This window comes from Cryptomeria japonica, chromosome 8 (genome assembly GCF_030272615.1).
Source record: "Cryptomeria japonica chromosome 8, Sugi_1.0, whole genome shotgun sequence".
NCBI lineage: Eukaryota > Viridiplantae > Streptophyta > Pinopsida > Cupressales > Cupressaceae > Cryptomeria > Cryptomeria japonica.
The window spans coordinates 6,588,225-6,606,763 of NC_081412.1; the positions used below are offsets into that span (position 1 = coordinate 6,588,225).

Below are 18,539 nucleotides of genomic sequence, written 5' to 3' on the forward strand. Positions count from 1 at the left end.
ATATTTGCATTATTGATAGGATTACAGTTTATTCTTGTCATGTTGATCTTCTCTCTTCTTGTGCTTTTCATTAGGCCTCTAGATCTTGGGTAGCTATCTTCATCTAGCAAAATATAACATTGGTAACCTAAACCTTTTTTATCTTTTTCCATGGAAAAAACTTGACCTATTTCGATGATCTAGAAGAGAGAGACATGTTCTTGATGTGTTCATGTTACCCTCATGTTTGTGATTTGGTACAATTATGTAGGAAGAACTTTGTATTGATCTTGATTTATTAAATAGGCTCTAAAACATTTGAAATATTCAACATAGGTAGAAATTAATGGAATAAGGGTTCCCCATTCAATACTTGATTCAACCAAAGGTAGAAAGAAAAATTAAACTTGTAGGCATTATCTCTTACTTTCTTGATGATTTTATAGATCCTATATTAAATTGATGAAGATTTTGGTTGTATCTTATTAGTCTTTCCTCATCCAATATAGCTAGACTCAATCACAAACCTAAAATATGTAGTGTCTGATGCTTTTCAAGGTGCTACTTGTCCTTTGCTCTAGCCTGCTATAGAATTGACTACACTTATTGATTATTTTCAATGAACTAAACAAATTTGTCAACTTTCTTTTGATTTGAAAGAGTTGTCATTTATGGTGGAAAGGGATAAACTACACATGTCTATGGATGTTAGGGGTTAGAAACCCATGTAGACCTAGAAAAAGGACTATGTGTAGTAGAGTTGTGCAAAGATCTATTGTAGCTATATTAAATGAAAGGTGGGATTTCGTCCCAAGTGAGGTGATTCTTAAAATTTTATACCTATCATTCTATTAACCACTCATGTCTATTCATTAGTCTGGGAATAGAATGCAGTGGACTTTTTGAGCTATTTTTCTAGCATAGACCAATATGCTTTGTATAAATTTCTCAAGAACCTTATATCTCTATCTAACAAAATATTTTTTATATTCTAAATTGTATCTAGAGATAATAATAGTGTAGTTGAGCTATTTCTAGAGCTAATATTTTGTTCTTTCAAAAAATTAAAATTTTCATTTTTAAGAATATGTCAGTTGCCATAAAAACACAATCATTTCATGTTTGGTAGTAAGATTCCCTAAGAATAACTCCATGGAAAATATTCTTGCAATATCTTTTGAATTTGTATAGGTGTGTACACCCTTGCTACACTTTTCTTGTAGATTTGTTTGGCAGTTGCATATACATTACAAGACCTAATATATTGGGTGTCATTTGATCTAAGGTTTGGCCAAAAGACGTACTTTTACAACATCACAAGGGTATTTTTAGTTTCAAGGTGTCTTGAAACCTTCTTAAAAAGATCCTTATTATCTTATTTTTCTCTACCTTATGTGGGATGCACACGTGGCGAAGGTGGTATGGGAGTCCATGTACAATTAGAAAATTAGAATTTAATGCTTGCAAAGTAATTTTTTATAATTTTTATAAAACACACATCTAATGGATATAATCCTAACCGTGATATGGCTTCATGTCCAAATATATCAAGAATAGAAAAAAGAAATTAAAATAGCAAATGAATCATACAATCTATAGGTAGACTGGGATTTTCCTTCTTATCTTAAAGTTCAAAAGAAAATGTTGAAGATAAGAACACCATTTTTATGCTACCCTTTTTATGCTCAGTTCTTCTGACTGACTAAGACTTCTCTCTGGCTCAGGTAAACATCCTAAGTTCTTAGGCAAAGATCCCAACTTCCAACACTCGTCAATTTCAAGATGTGCTAGGGAAGACAAATGACCCATAGATTCAGGTAAAGTTTTTAATTGATAACAATAAGAAATGGTAAGACTAGTCAAAGAAGACAAATCACCCATAGACTCAGGTAAAGTTTTTAATTCATTACAATAAGAAATGGTAAGACTAGTCAAAGAAGACAAATCACCCATAGACTGGGGTAAAGTTTTTAATTCAGAACAAGAAATGGTAAGACTAGTCAAAGAAGACAAATCACCCATAGACTCAGGTAAAGTTTTTAATTGATTACAATAAGAAATGGTAAGACTAGTCAAAGAAGACAAATCACCCATAGACTCAGATAAAGTTTTTAATTGATAACTCCCTATTTCCAGCACTTCCAATTTGCTCAGTTCGCCAATGTTACTTGGCAATTCCCTTAACCCGGTGCCTCCCGCATACAGATATCTCAACGACAACTGCTTTGTGATATCCCGAGGTAGGTTCTCAACTTTCTTACATCCTGAAAAATTTAGAGTCTCCAACTTTGTCATATTTTCCAAAATGTAATTGTTCTCTGACGTTAAGGTGAGCTCCTTGCAAACACGCAAATTGATATACTGCAGATTTATGAGCTGCTTAAAAGAATCAGGCAACATCCTCAATTTCCTGCAATCGCTCAAATCTAGATGTCGCAGGTTTGTCAAAAGACCAAACTCGCGAGGCAATGACGTTAGCTCATCAAATCCACTTAGCTGGAGGTGCTCCAACGACTCAAGTAGACAAAACCCTTCTGGAAGACTGTCCATAAGAATATCTCTCATTGGTTCGGCCACGGATATCTTTTTCAAATGTTTAAGACATCCTATTGACCCCGGAAATTTGAGGAAACTTAAGGCATTTTCAATATTCAGCTCTCTTAATTCCAAAGGAGGCTGCAGCCACGTTGCATTTCAATTCAGAGCAAATCGTGCAAAAATTATGAAACAACTAACTAAACATATGATTCTTTAAATATTCATAAGGCAAATGAAAATACTTACATCTGTGTCGTTCCACAATTCTTTAAAGTGTCCATAATGTGGCAGCTCTAAAACTCTTAAATTCTTCAGCATTAGCCACGACGGAAGAGCTGTCTCCGGCATATTGCTCCATCGCAGCCAGAGGAGGGCTGGAAATAGTGTTGCACATTTTTCTGTAAAATAATGAGACTTCACAACAAGGATAGAAGGTGTAAGGCTCTTACACTTTGTAAAACAGTCTCTCACAATCTCCATACACTCTTCAAAAGGTGTACCATGATGGGGTGAGCACACTCGATAGAAATCATAGGTTGCCGCACTAATCCCCCGAATCAATATCACTCTTTCCTGAATTGGAATATACAAAAGAAAAATCCTTTAAAACAATTAAGATGGCATACCAACGAACGAAAAAGGCTTCCATGCTAAGTATTACAGAGCATATAAAAGAATATATCAAGCAATATATCAAGCTCACCATGGCCTGTTTCTGAATGTCTTTGATTTGCTCCGTTGACCAAATACGGTGGGGTGACCATTCCTTTGCAATTTCTCTTCCAAGATCTCTAAGCTGATCGTGCATTTTGATTTTATTGCACTCGTCCCCCTCAACCAAACATTTATTCTCAAGCACTTCCCAACTATGAACTCCACACCATCCCGACCCATCCCACACCTCAATGGCCAGATTTTTTTCTTCTCCTCGGAAAAAACAAGCTATGTCTAAAAATATTTCTTGTTCCTCCTTATCTAGTGCATTGAAGCTTATTTTAAGCGTTTCTTTAATGTCATGGGGTAATATTCTTGATATTTTTTTCAATTGAGAATTCCAATACTCTTTAGGCTTTTTATAAAGCAGTCCTCCAAATACTCTAAGGGATAAGGGCAATCCATTGCAATGATGTACAAATTTCTTAACAAGATCTTCAAATTCAACTGGAGGAGAAGATTGTAGGAAACTGTGCCAACATAAAAGCTCTTTAGCATGTCTAGGATTTAATCCTTTTATTTGGTAAATGGATGAGATTCCCCATGATTTAAGAATGCCCAGTTCACAACTTGTAACAATAATTAAACTACCTTGTCCCAAGCTGTCAATTCCTGGCAATAGAGCATCTAATTGATGTAAACTATCCACATCATCCAAAACTAAAAAAACCTGAAGAAATCTCAAATGCCTTTTAAGGATTATCTTCCCTTCTTCTACATTATCAAATTGAGATGTAACACCACTAATGTCTTGCATCAGTTTCTTCTGCCTTGTACACAATTCATTTTTATTTTCTGCATCTCGGACTTCAAAAAGAAAACTAGATTTATCTATTAAGGAACTTTTCCTATTGTATATTTCTCTTGCAAGTGTCGTTTTCCCAGAGCCCCCCATACCAACAATCCCCACAATTTGTATTTTTTGAGAAGAATCAAATGTACTTTCAAAAGCACCTACTGCCTCATCAAGACCCATTGGATATTTGGCTACCTCCAATTGCACCTCTATTTTTATGTGTTTCATCACACAATTTACAATGCTCTTCAACAACTTTCCTTCATCACACAACTTTCCTTCATCACTGGACAACATAAAACCATGAAAGAATCCATTGTTCAAATTAGTTTAGTCAGAAAAACAAATTGAAACTAATATGAATATAATTTATTTAGTAAATTTTAGCTATTGGATTTTATCAATTGTTCAAATATAGGAAGATGGCTAAAGACTTAATAAAGAATTATTTGGCAATGCCTTAGATAACAATAACTTTACATGTTATAGTAAAATAAAATTGAAATAGAAAATATAAAGGAATAGTAGTTTGACATAGAGTAAAAGAGTCCTTACAAATCCAAAACCATTTTAAAAGAACACTTCATTCCAAAGAATAAATGCTTTTTGTATGGTATTAAATAATTTTTAAACGTTATTACGTTATTATTTTTTATGTTTGTCACATCTTATGTAGTAAAATTGTTACCTTCATGTATAACATTTATTGATAAGGTTTTATTGAAGAGAAATAAATTTTCAGATATTACTAGAAGGAATGCATATATTTTGACATTCAAAGTTGTTCAATTTTAGGCAACATATATTGTCACTATGAACATCATTCAAATATATATTATGCATGGATGGGCACCAGAAATGATGCTTCAATTGTAGTTAAAAATAATAAAATTTTAAAGGATCTAGATCATTAAAGTAATTTTATGTCAATTGATCTTTATAGTATAACATAAAATTGAAGGGTGTTGTATATGATTATTTTATATGTATTTGATGGTCGTGCAATTTGTATACAATGAAAATAAGGGTAGATTGATAAAGAATTGTGACATAAGAATAGTCCATATTTCTTTGACAATAATTACATGTACAACTATGAAATAAAGATGCAAATTTAGTAAAATTGACCTCTCATTGGAGGCATGCTAATGCTAAAAATGCTCTATTAAACTATTGAATAGAGTTATTTAGGTTGATTTTAGAATATTTTCCTTTTGTTTTAAACGTTATTCATTTAGATTGTAGGAGAATTTGATATTGATGAAGGATTTCTAATATGCATTTAGTATCATGTCATATAATTATTCAATTATGCATTCCATTACTCTTGTTGACTAGCATGGGTTGCAAGAATATTTGAAAACTTGTTTGATAATAATTGATTATCTTTAATGGTATATGGGAACAAAGAATAACTCCAAATTATAATCCTATTAAATGAGGATGTGCCTTCACCTTTGAAGGAAAGTGTGTAGAAATAAGATAATAAATAAACAATGAAATTATGTTGGAAATGTAAAGCATTCAAATTTATTAATCATGATAAGTTCCTTAGATGAAATTAGAAATAATTACAAAGGAGATGCAAACCATAATACAAGATATACGTGGAAAAATCTTTGTGAAAAATAAACTCCACACCTAAAGAAATCATTTAAAATAGTTACAAAAATATAGCTTCTCTCTTGGTAGACCTACAATAGTGTCTCTCACTTGGACATTGGAAATTTATATGATTGTTCGATAATTTGTTCAATCATAGCCCTTGGTGTAAACTTTCCAATACGTAAAATTTTAAATATATTTAATTTGATTATTAAAATTCAAAAAAAAATCTATACACTAAGCATTGATGGCCTTGTTTCAACAATAAATTTTTTTTCATTTGGATGTATACAAAAAAAAGTTATGCATTATGGATGCCTATATCTAAATTATAATTATTTTAACACAAAAACTAATAAAAGATAAAATATGCAAAACAAATTACAAAAAAAAATTAGTGCACTAAATATTGGTGCTACCAATCTACATTTAAGAATTCATAATTTTATCTTTTCTTGTTAGAAAAGCTTATGCATTATGAAATAAATGTAATTTTTTAAAAATAATGTTAACTCTAAAAAATAAGTTATTAAAACTTATATAAAAGTTCCACAAACTATTTTTTAATTTTTTTTAAATACATTTATAATCTATGCGTGAAATCTCAAAATCACAAGTTTACATCATCTTCAATTTCTTAATGGTTTAATCGTTATAAATGACAAAAGGTGAAATTTTTATTTAAAATGTTGATTTCAATGTCCTACTTCGACAAAAAAATGGACCACACTATTGTGAAATAACCCCTCTAAATTTTTACAACACCTTGTTATTATCCTCTTGTTTAACCCATCTATCTCTAACCTTTTACTGCCAAAAAAAAAAAATCTTCTTTTATCAAAATGAAAGGTTGTCTATTAGATCACATTGCTAAATTAACAAAGCACTTACTTCAATATTACCACTTATTTATTTGTTCTATATTTTTAATTACTAATAATCATCTTCAATTTCATATTCAAAATGAATATTTAACGTATGGATGCAATACATTACACTCACACCATTTGTCCACTTTTTCAAGAAACAAAGAACATTTTAGCCACGTGGATTAGAATTTAAAGGGATGTTTGTAAAAATGGTGTTCTTCTTCTACTTCCAGCTATAATGGTGTTCTTCTTCTACTTCCAGCTATAATTAGAATTTAAAGGGATGTTTGTAAGAATGGTTGTCAAATTTTTAACATCCAAGCTTTTGACATTAGGAAACAATCAAGTCCGCATTATTTCTTGTGACTTCCAAATGCCTCTTTATAGCACTTATGTGTAGTCTTAAATTCTACCCCTTGCCAAACTATGAAACCTATATCCCTATTTCCTTTCTACAAATAAAACACTCCTCATGCACTATTAAAGTTCTTATAATTTATTAGAATCACTTGACATGCATGTTTCTAGCACAAAGTATAATAGGATTTTTATAATTTATTAGAATCACTTGACATACATGTTTCTAGCACAAAGTATAATAGGATGAATACACACAAAATGTCTAGGCTACATGTTAGGTTGAAATATATCCCTTAAGTATATTTTCAAGTAGCCTCAACTTTTCTTTTATCTTAGGAATTTTAGTTGTAGATATATACTTCTTTTGAATTTAGATTTCTATTCTATACAACTCGATATTCTATTGTCCAAGACATAACTTTTCTTAAAGTCAAATCTTGTAAAATCAAAAGATATGATTGCAACTCAACAAGCTACCACATTAGTAGAGGTGTCAAGTGCACCTATTTCTTATCACACCTTGTCCTTTTTTAGCATCCAAATAATCCACTTTTGTAACTAGCAATGTATATTATCGCTTTTTTTCTATCAAAAGTATTTTCCTTTCATAGTTTACCTTGCTTTAAAATCTAAATTAGTTTTGGAAAAGAAGATGTAAAAGACAAAATAAAGATTCAAACAACAAACTTAAATTCTAATCTACACTTGATGTACACCTCTAATGAAACAAAGGAATTGAAACAAAAGATGAAAGAAAACAAGTATTGTCTCACCCACAACTCTTTGTTGCACACATAAGAATGTCCATTGTTGTGCTCCACTAGACTTGTGCTTCAAAGATTTTGAACCAACAACATGACTTTGCATTTATAGGCTGGGGAGAGCGACTATTTATAGATTGTGAGGATGATTGATCAAGGGTTGAGATTGCTCTAAATGGCACCTTGTGACCAGTGCACTTGAAGAGGGAAAGGATTGAAGAGATTTGACTTGGAAACACTATCTTCAAAAGATTGAAAGGATGAGCATTAAAATGGTTGTTACAAGGTGTGCGCCCTTGGTCTCCTTGTGTTGTGCAGTGCAGCACACAAGTTTGTGACATGGCTTAACCACCTCTTGTGGATTCTAAAATTCTAGTGGTTGTATCGGGCATTAACGGGTTGATCTTTTGGTGCAACAACAACTACACTTGTAACAAGTGGTATCAGAGCTATGGGGGATTGTTACAAGGTGTGCACCCTTGGTCTCCTTGTGTTGTGCAGCACAATGCTCGGGTTTGTGACATGGCTTAACCGCCTCCTGTGGATTATATAAGTCTAGTGGTTGTATCGGGCATTAACAGGTTGATCTTTTGGTGCAACGACAACCACACTTGTAACAATGGTATCTATTGGAAGTTAAAAAAAAAACAAATTGAAGATATGTGAAGGTGAGGATTTTCTTGGAGAAATGAATGGATATGTGGATTTGATAAGAATTTTTTGGAAATGTGGGATCGATGTGACAAATGCATGCAAGTTTGATCATCATTTAAGCATGCTTAAGAATGTGCCCCTAGATTTATTGTTGAAAATAAGCCACCCCCAAACCAAAGATGGACTAGCCACAAAGGGGCTAGTAGCTCAGTGGTAACGCACTCCAGCATGGAAGGTCCAAGGTTCAAGTCCTAGCTAGTCCAAAATCACAACATGGTATTAGAGCTAGGCCAAGTGAGGAGCCCCAAGCATCTACAAAGTGGCTTAAGGTGGGTTGTTGAACATAAACCACCCAAACCAAAGATGGATTTGCCACAAAGGGGCCAGTAGCTCAATAGTAGAGCACTCCAACAACAAATAGAAGGTGCTAGGTTCAAGTCCTAGCTTGTCCAAAAGCTCAACATTTATTAGTTAATGGCTTGTACTAGAAAATAGGGGAATTAAATAAATAAGCTTTATTTATTTTATATTTTAAGGATAGGGATATGAAAGGTGAACTTAATTGAATAAATGTTGATTTATTTAATCAAGGGTGAACTAAGAAGAAAGAGAGACAAATGATTAAAATTATTTTAAATGTGACTTGAATTTATTTAATTAATGCTATGAAGGTAATTGGAAAACTTAGTTAATGATTGGTAACACTAGAAGGGAATAAAACCAAGTATGATTATAAGTGGATGATTTATGTGTCTATAATTTCCTTGTGTGAAGAAAAGCTATAATGTTAATTGAGTTAATTTCAATTTACTTGTTATTTCTACAATTTCATTTTAAGGCAAAAAAATTTAATTAATACAACTTAAGGTATAGAAGGGAAAAGAATGAACCTCACAAGAGAAAAGCATTTCCTTCTCTTCATGCTTGTTGGTGACTTTACTCATTCCATTTATTTATTTTTTAGTGAAGCGTTAGTAATTTTACTATTGTTGCATATTGTACCATAAAGAAATGTAAATCTTGGATATGTAGTCTTTACAATAACTTTTCTTGGGTGTATGCAACTAGGTATATCCTTAAATATGTTTCATATTACCACATGAAGAGATATATATCTAAGATATGTATTATCTATACCAACTTCTTAGTTGGCTTATAAGGGAGGCTACATATGACCCAAGTTCCTTTTCTTTTGTTTATATTTGCTGATTTTTCTTTTAACAATTATGTTCATATAGTGGGGGAATTTTTGGAGATCCAAATCAAGTTGGCATAAAAAAAAATTGTAATTTTTTTATGCTGAATAAATATTGTTAAATAAAATAAAGTAAAAAATATAAACATTTGTCTCAAAAATAAAGGAAGTTTCAGGTTATAGATGGGAGAAAAAATGGCAATATAAAGGAAAAAATGTGTCAATTTAGATGGTATGAAATTACTTCATCAAGAAGTTTAACCCCTAGAAATATTTGAGTCTAATGTAATCAAAGCTATGATATTAGATATTATCATGAATTTGTTTAGTGTCAATAATGTATGAATATATTTACAACTAGCAATTGCACCTTGGTGTTCAATGCGTATGCCGAAGAGGTGTGGAATGTCAATTAAGAAAAAAAATGGTCTCTTTTGGATAAATTTGTGTAGTACATGTAGTATTTGGAAGACTATTTAGCAAATGATGTTTGTGCAACAAAGCTCTCAATAGCTATCTACACAACTATTGGTTCCAAAAAGTGGAAGTTTCATAAACGCCAAGTTGCACCAAGTAGTAGTTTTATCACACATACATAAAATAGTTGGATCCACACTTTAACGCATTTAATTCAAGTTGGTGGATTTAAAGTGAACTTTTGGATTCAAGTGTTTTAACTTCGAAGTGAAAGTGAACAAGAGAAATGTATTTTGATAAACACAATCGAAAAAGAGTGTTCAAAAATTGTTGTAAATTTGTAAGTGATCTTAGGGAAGTTAAAAAAATTATTGTTTTGGGCCCAAGAGACCTAAGATTATATTTTTCATTGGAGATAGTAGAAAAGGGTCACTATTTGCCTCACTTTTGCTAGAGTTTGTTTCCGTAAATTCTGGCCCCTAGGGTTAAAATTGTTGTCAATAATTACTCTATTTTATTCTCTCATATCCTTTCTTGTTATATTTAATTTGATTTTGTAAGAGCAATTATTAGTTCCTTCATTGGAGCTAATAAATTGGTATCATTTTTATATGCATATCCAAAATATTTCTAAATAGTAACTAATAAGCAAGATAAAGAGTATGAAAAGTGCATGTAATAAGGATAACTAATGATGTGAGCACCAACAAATGGAAAAAAAATGGATTTCATTTGCTACATGGCATAGTAATTATATAACTTTGAAAGAGCTAAATGATATGCTAAATAGTGTTTCAGGAATGTGGACATGGATGAGAATGGCAAGCGATGCATTTCAAGGATAACAATCTAAAGGCCATTTTTGGGGGGATGGCAAGGTATGGTAGTATGTGTATATATATACAAATAGAGAGAAAGAGAGATTTTTTTAAAAGAATAATTAATACTGAGTTTAATATGACATGAAAATTGAGATAGAGACAATAGTATGGCAATAATAAATATATCATAACAAAAATATAATAGAAATAAAATTAACTAGACAGTAGTGACAACAATGACGATAGTATTATAGTAATAAATATATTATTATTCAGATTTATATCTGATGATATGAACTTTAAAACATGTGTATAATGATCAACAATTATATAAGTTCATCAAAGTCAAATTCAAGAAATAATTTAAAAACAATATTATTTTAGTGTCATGAAGTAATTTTTTTAAACATTGTAAAAAGGTTTCTTATCATTAGTGACATTTAGCCATTCCCATGATTATTAAGGAATATATCAATAGTCACAATTTTCCTTGGGGAGAACCAAACATCCTACAACATTTCTTATTGTAATAGTATGTTTTTAATTTTTATTGAAATTTTGAAGATTTTTTGGGGACACTCAAGGACATCTCTTGCCATCCCAACGTACCCAAAATTTTATTAGTGACAATGATATGGATCTAAGGGCCAAGGGTGCATCTCCGTAACACATAGGTTAAATATGTTGTTAAAGTGTCAGTGCATTTTGATTTTCTAGATATTCATATCCAATCTATTTGATTCAAAATTAGCTATCTTGTCTTGTTATACTCTTCACATATGTGTCTATTGAAATGCACTTGACTTTTAATGTCATTATGTAGAATCATGTCACAAGATTTGTGTTCATATTCAAGTTTGACAAAAATAGATTCAAGTTAAGCTAAACAAAATAAATTTTAAAAAAATTGTAATTAATTTTGGCTAGTATAAATCTAATTGAAATATTTTAAAACTATACATTAAACTTGCATTATTGAAAATATGTAAATAAATAGATTTGCAAAATATTAAATAATCAGTAAATACAAAATAAAAAATTATGAAAAAAGTGTAATAACATAGGGATTGAAAATAGATTATGAAAAGAGAGAAAATAATGCAAATATAAACATAATAAAGATATAATGAGTTAGAGATAGAGGGAGAGAGGAAGGAAGAAAAATGGAGAGACAAAGATAGAAAGAGACATGGATATAGAGATCTAGAGAGAGAGAGAGAGAGAGAGAGAGAGAGAGAGAGAGAGAGAGAGAGAGAGAGAGAGAGAGAGAGAGAGAGAGAGAGAGAGAGAGAGAGAGAGAGATAAAGGTAGATAGAGGAAGATAACAATAGAGATGAAGATAGAGTAAGAGACGAAGATAATGATAGAGATGAATATAGAGCAAGAGAGGAAGACAAAGAAAAGAGGTAAATATAGAGAGATAGGAAGATAGTTATAAAGAGATAGAGAGATAAAGATATAAGAAGATATATAGAGGATTAAGGGAGACAGAGGGGCAAACAATAAGAGAGAATTAGAGATAGACAAATAGAGATGGAGAGAGATATATACATATATGTAGAGGGATAGATGCAAGGAGAGAGGAAGACGGAGAAAAGAGACAATGAAAGAAGTGGAGATGGAGAGAAAAAGATGAAGATATAGGTAGTGATATGTAGAGATTGGTAGAGAGGGATATATAGAGATAAAGAGTAAGAGATATAGAGCAAGAGATGGGTAGAATAGGAGAGAGTAGATATAATGAGATATATAGAGAGAGAGGGGGAGATGGGAAAAAGAGATAGAGAGGATATGATTGAGAGATAAGGAGGTGATAGAGACAAGAAATGGAGAGAGTTGGAGATTGTATGAAAGATAAAAAGATGGGTTAGGGAGAAATAGGTAGATGGAGGGAGAGAAATAGAGAGATGGGGTGATAGGGAAAAAGGGAGAGATAAGAATGAAAATAGAGATACATACACAGATAGGTACATTGGGAGCAATAGAAGGGGAATAGATAAATGAATATATTAAAGAGAGAGAGAGAGAGAGAGAGAGAGAGAGAGAGAGGGTACATAAAAGGGAAAGAGAAAAAAATAAATATATTCATATTAATAAAAATAAAATTAATTTTAGCAAATATTGAGTTGTTGATACACCCAAAACAAATGTAATACTTAATAAAGTTGAGTGAAGAAGACAAAGGAAATTTTTATAATTTTTGGTAGTAAATCTAGGAAGGGGAATAGAGAAATGAATATATTAAGTAGGGAGAGAAGGAGAGATAAGGATAAAAAGAGTGAGAGATAGAGTGATGGATACATTGGAAAACATAAAAGGAGAAGACAAAATTGAATATATGAATATTAATTAAAAATGAAATCAATATTAACAAATACTAAATAGTTGGAATGCCCAAAACAAATGTAATACTTAATAGGAAGTTAAGCGAAAAAGACAAAGGAAATTTTCATGATTTTTGATAGTAAAACAACTACGTAACTTTTTTGAATATCAATATAAGCTTTATAACCTTGAGTTGCTCTTACTTATTTAAAAAAATTGATATTAACAAATAAAAAATATGATTAATTTAAATTTTACTTTAAATAATATAACATTAATATTTTAATATTTTAAATAATGTTAATATATAATACTTTTATAATATATCATTTTGTATAATTATAATAATATATAATATTATATCAAAAAGAATAATACCTAATTATAATAATAATTAATAATGAACCCAATTAACTTAAAATAATATATAATATATTATCAATTATTAAGTATATCATATAATTATTATATAAATAATTGAAAAATAACAAATTGATAACATAAATAATATTGATATGTAATATCTATTATAATTTACGAAGAACATTACCGTAATGACTAGTTTTACACATTGCAATTGTATTTATTAATAATAAAAACCTTAACGTGGGCAATTGAAATAATATATAATATGATATCATTAAGATTACAATTGATTGAAAAGAGTTCACTTTTTTTAATTAATTGTACTAAATGAAAAGGTTAGTATTTAAGTACAAAAAGACAAATTCAAGAGACTACACAAACTTGTCGTACTTCCAATACTATGTCAGATTAGCATACCATATGCGGTGGGCGCATTTGGTAAGGTGGCCCCCGTGAAATGATAAATTATTATTTGTATTGTTTAAATGTTATTTTTTATTGTTATGATTTAATGATAATGTTTCAAAATAGAGTGGGATTTGTAATCATAAAATATAATTTTTATATTTTTTATTGTTTTTAAACTTTTCATATATATATATATTTGTATAAAGAAATTTTGCTTAAGGAGGGTCTAGAAATTTAATATGCATGTTCACAAACATAAACCACTAAACAAATAAGTTGAGGGCATTGATATTATGAATTATTGTGATCATAAAATGCAAAAATAAAAATAAAAATAATGGTACTTAAATTGATAGAGGAAGAAGAAATGATTCAAGTGAATGTAAGTAAATTTGAAGTGTCATGGTATCTCTAATAGAGAATTGAAGACTAATATTCACCTTAAGATCACAATATTCATTTTTCAATATACAAAATTGAGTCTACAATTTTAAATTTTTCTATATAATTTATTTTCTTAAAATAGAACAAACCATGTGAAAGACCTAAGAAAGGTATTGTAAACATGGAATGAGTTGATGATATCACTAAAGACCTAAGAAAGGTATTGTAAACATGGAATGAGTAGATGATATCACTAGATCTAAAGAGTATATCTTATATGTTACCAAAGAAAAACCCTTGTACTATATCATATCAAAGGGGTATTTTTCTTTTTTAAAAGGAGACTTGTCTTGACCAAAGAGGTCACACCTTCCATTAATAGGGTCCAAAAAGTCCATAAAGCAAGTATTCCCCGCAGGCCCATAATGGATACCATGGACTTTCTGATCTATAAACTTGCCTCCTATCTCACAAAGCTCCTTTCCCTGATCTATAACATTCTAAGAGGAGGAAAAGCCACAAGGGTATCTACAGTTTAGTCATGCAAAAGGGAACTTGTGTCTTTAGTCTCAAAGGAGGTGTGCATCTTCTCATCATTCCTCTATGATCTTGAGGTTATATTGAACATGAGTTTATATGGTTCCTAAAAGCAGATCTATTTTGAATGAAATAGCTAAATAGAAGTATAAAACCTTTGAGATTTTAAATAGGATATGAGAAATATTTTCATCAAGATTGCCCTCAAACCCCTATAGGGTTTATATCATATCGAAGGGGTATTTTTCTTTTTTAAAAGGAGGCTTGTCTTGACCAAAGAGGTCACACCCTCCATTAATAGGGTCCAAAAAGTCCATAAAGCAAGTATTCCCCGCAGGCCCATAATGGATACCATGAACTTTCTGATCTATAAACTTGCCTCCTATCTCACCAAGCTCCTTTCCCTGATCTATAACATTCTAAGAGGAGGAAAAGCCACAAGGGTATCTATAGTTTAGTCATGCAAAAGGGCACTTGTGTCTTCAGTCTCAAAGGAGGTGTGCATCTTCTCATCATTCCTCTATGATCTTGAGGTTATATTGAACATGAGTTTTTATGGTTCCTAAAAGCATATCTATTTTGAATGAAATAGCTAAATAGAAGTATAAAACCTTTGAGATTTTAAATAGGATATGAGAAATATTTTCATCAAGATTGCCCTCAAACCCCTATAGGGTTTATATCATATCAAAGGGGTATTTTTCTTTTTTAAAAGGACGCTTTTCTTGACCAAAGAGGTCACACCCTCCATTAATAGGGTCCAAAAAGTCCATAAAGCAAGTATTCCCCACAGGCCCATAATGGATACCATGGACTTTTTGATCTATAAACTTGCCTCCTATCTCACCAAGCTCCTTTCCCTGATCTATAACATTCTAAGAGGAGGAAAAGCCACAAGGGTATCTATAGTTTAGTCATGCAAAAGGGCACTTGTGTCTTTAGTCTCAAAGGAGGTGTGCATCTTCTCATCATTCCTCTATGATCTTGAGGTTATATTGAACATGAGTTTATATGGTTCCTAAAAGCATATCTATTTTGAATGAAATAGCTAAATAGAAGTATAAAACCTTTGAGATTTTAAATAGGATATGAGAAATATTTTCATCAAGATTGCCCTCAAACCCCTATAGGGTTTATATCAAGAACATATAGAGAGGATGTGAAGGAGACAGAGGGAAAAACAATAAGAGAAAATTAGAGATAGACAAATAGAGATGGAGGGAGATACATAAATATATAAAGGGATAGATGCAAGGAGAGAGGAAGAGGGAGAAAAGAGACAATGAAAGAAGTGGAGATGGAGAGAAAAAGATGAAGATAATATAGGAAGTGATATGTAGAGATTGGTAGAGAGGGATATATAGAGATAGAGAGTAAGAGATATAGAGCAAGAGATAGGGAGAATAGGAGAGAGTAGATATAATGAGATATATGGAGGGAGAGGGGGAGATGGGAAAAAGAGATAGAGAGGATATGATTGAGAGATAAGGAGGTGATAGAGACAAGTAATAGAGAGAGTTGGAAATTGTATGAAAGATAAAGAGATGGGTTAGGGAGAAATAGGTAGATGGAGGGAGAGAAATAGAGAGGTAGAGAGAATTAGAGAGATGGAGTGATAGGGAAAAAGGGAGAGATAAGAATGAAAATAGAGATACATAGACAAATAGGTACATATATAAATAAATGAAAATAGGTACATAGATAAATGAATATATATATATATATATATATATATATATATATATATATATATATATATATATATATATATATATATATATATATATATATATTGAGAGAGAGAGAGAGAGAGAGAGAGAGAGAGAGAGAGAGAGAGAGAGAGAGGGTGCTAGATACATTAGGAAACATAAAAGGGAAAGAGAAAAAATAAATATATTCATATTAATAAAAAATAAAATTAATTTTAGCAAATATTGAGTTGTTTATACACCCAAAAAAAATGTAATACTTAATAGGAAGTTAAGTGAAGAAGACAAAGGAAATTTTTATAATTTTTGCTAGTAAATCTAGGCAGGGGAATAGAGAAATGAATATATTAAGTAGGAAGAGAAGGAGAGATAAGGATAAAAAAAGTGAGAGATAGAGTGATGGATACATTGGGAAACATAAAAGGGGAAGACACAAATGAATATATGAAAATTAATTAAAAAAGAAATCGATATTAACAAATACTGAATAGTTGGAATGCCCAAAACAAATGTAATACTTAATAAGGAGTTAAGCGGAAAAGACAAAGGAAATTTTCATGATTTTTGATAGTAAATCAACTTTGTAACTTTTTTGAATATCAATATAAGCTTTATAAGCTTTATAACCTTGAGTTGCTCTTACTTATTTTAAAAAAATGATATTAACAAATAAAAATTATGATTAATTTAAATTTTACTTTAAATAAAATAACATTAATATTTTAATGTTTTAAATAATGTTAATATATAATACTTTTATAATATATCATTTTGTATAATTATAATAATATAGAATATTATATCAAAAAGAATAATACTTAATTAATAATGAACCCAATTAACTTAAAATAATATATAATGTATTATCATTTATTAAGTATATCTTATAATTATTATATAAATAATTAAAAAATAACAAATTGATAACATAACTAATATTGATATGTAATATCTATTATAATTTATGAAGAACATTACCCTAATGACTAGTTTTACACATTGCAGTTGTATTTATTAATAAAAAAAACCTTAACGTGGGCAATTGAAATAATATATAATATGATATCATTAAGATTATAATTGATTGAACAGAGTTCCAAATGAAAAGGTTAGTATTTAAGTACAAAAAGACAAATTCAAGAGACTACACAAACTTGTCGTACTTCCAATACTATGTCAGATTAGCATACCGTATGCAGTGGGCGCATTCGGTAAGGTGGCCTTGTGAAATGATAAATTATTATTTGTATTGATTAAATGTTATTTTTTATTATTGTTATGATTTAATAATAATATTTCAAAATAGATTGGTATTTATAATCTTAAATAATATGATTATAAATACAATTTTTATACTTTTTATTGTTTTTTAACTTTTCATATATATACTTGTATAAAGAGATTTTGCTTAAGGAGGGTCTACAAATTTAATAATATGCATGTTCACAAACATACACTACTAAACAAATAAGTTGATGGTATTGATATTATGAATTATTGTGATAATAAAATGGAAAAATATAAATAAAAATAATGGTACTTAAATTGATAGAGGAAGAAGAAATGATTCAAGTGAATGTAAGTAAATTTGAAGTGTCATGGTATCTGTAATAGATAATTTAAGACTAATATTCACCTTAGGATCACAATATTCATTTTTCAATATACAAAATTGAGTCTACAATTTTGAATTTTTCTAAATAATTTATTTTCTTAAAATAGAGCAAACCATGTAGAAGACCTAAGAAAGGTATTGTAAACATACAATGAATAGATGATATCACTGAATCTAAAGAATATATCTTATGTGTTACCAAAGACAAACTCTTGTACTATATCATATCAAAAGGGTTATTTTTTTTTTTTAAAGGAGTCTTATCCTGACCAAAGAGGTCACAGCCTACATTAACGGGGTCCAAAAAATCCAAGTATTCCCCAGGCCCATAATGGATACCATGGACTTTCTGATCTATAAACTTGCCTCCTATCTCACCAAGCTTGTTTCCCTGATCTATAACATTCTAAGAGGAGGAAAAGTCACAAGGTATCTACAGTTTAGTCATGCAAAAGGGCACAATTTTATAGAAATATAAAACCTTTG

General features: G+C 30.3%; 1 protein-coding gene across 1 annotated transcript in view; it reads right to left on the reverse strand.

Annotated features, from left to right (window-relative positions):
• The window catches only part of LOC131857350 (disease resistance protein RUN1-like), a 28,939-nt gene that overhangs the window by 7,978 nt on the left and 2,422 nt on the right, over positions 1 to 18,539 (reverse strand). The window contains exons 2-4 of the mRNA XM_059209784.1: positions 3,221 to 4,313; positions 2,764 to 3,090; positions 2,070 to 2,655 (exon numbers count right to left, since the gene is read on the reverse strand). Coding sequence (XP_059065767.1) covers positions 2,070 to 2,655; positions 2,764 to 3,090; positions 3,221 to 4,313 — 2,006 coding nt within the window. The remainder of the gene's footprint in view (positions 1 to 2,069; positions 2,656 to 2,763; positions 3,091 to 3,220; positions 4,314 to 18,539) is intronic.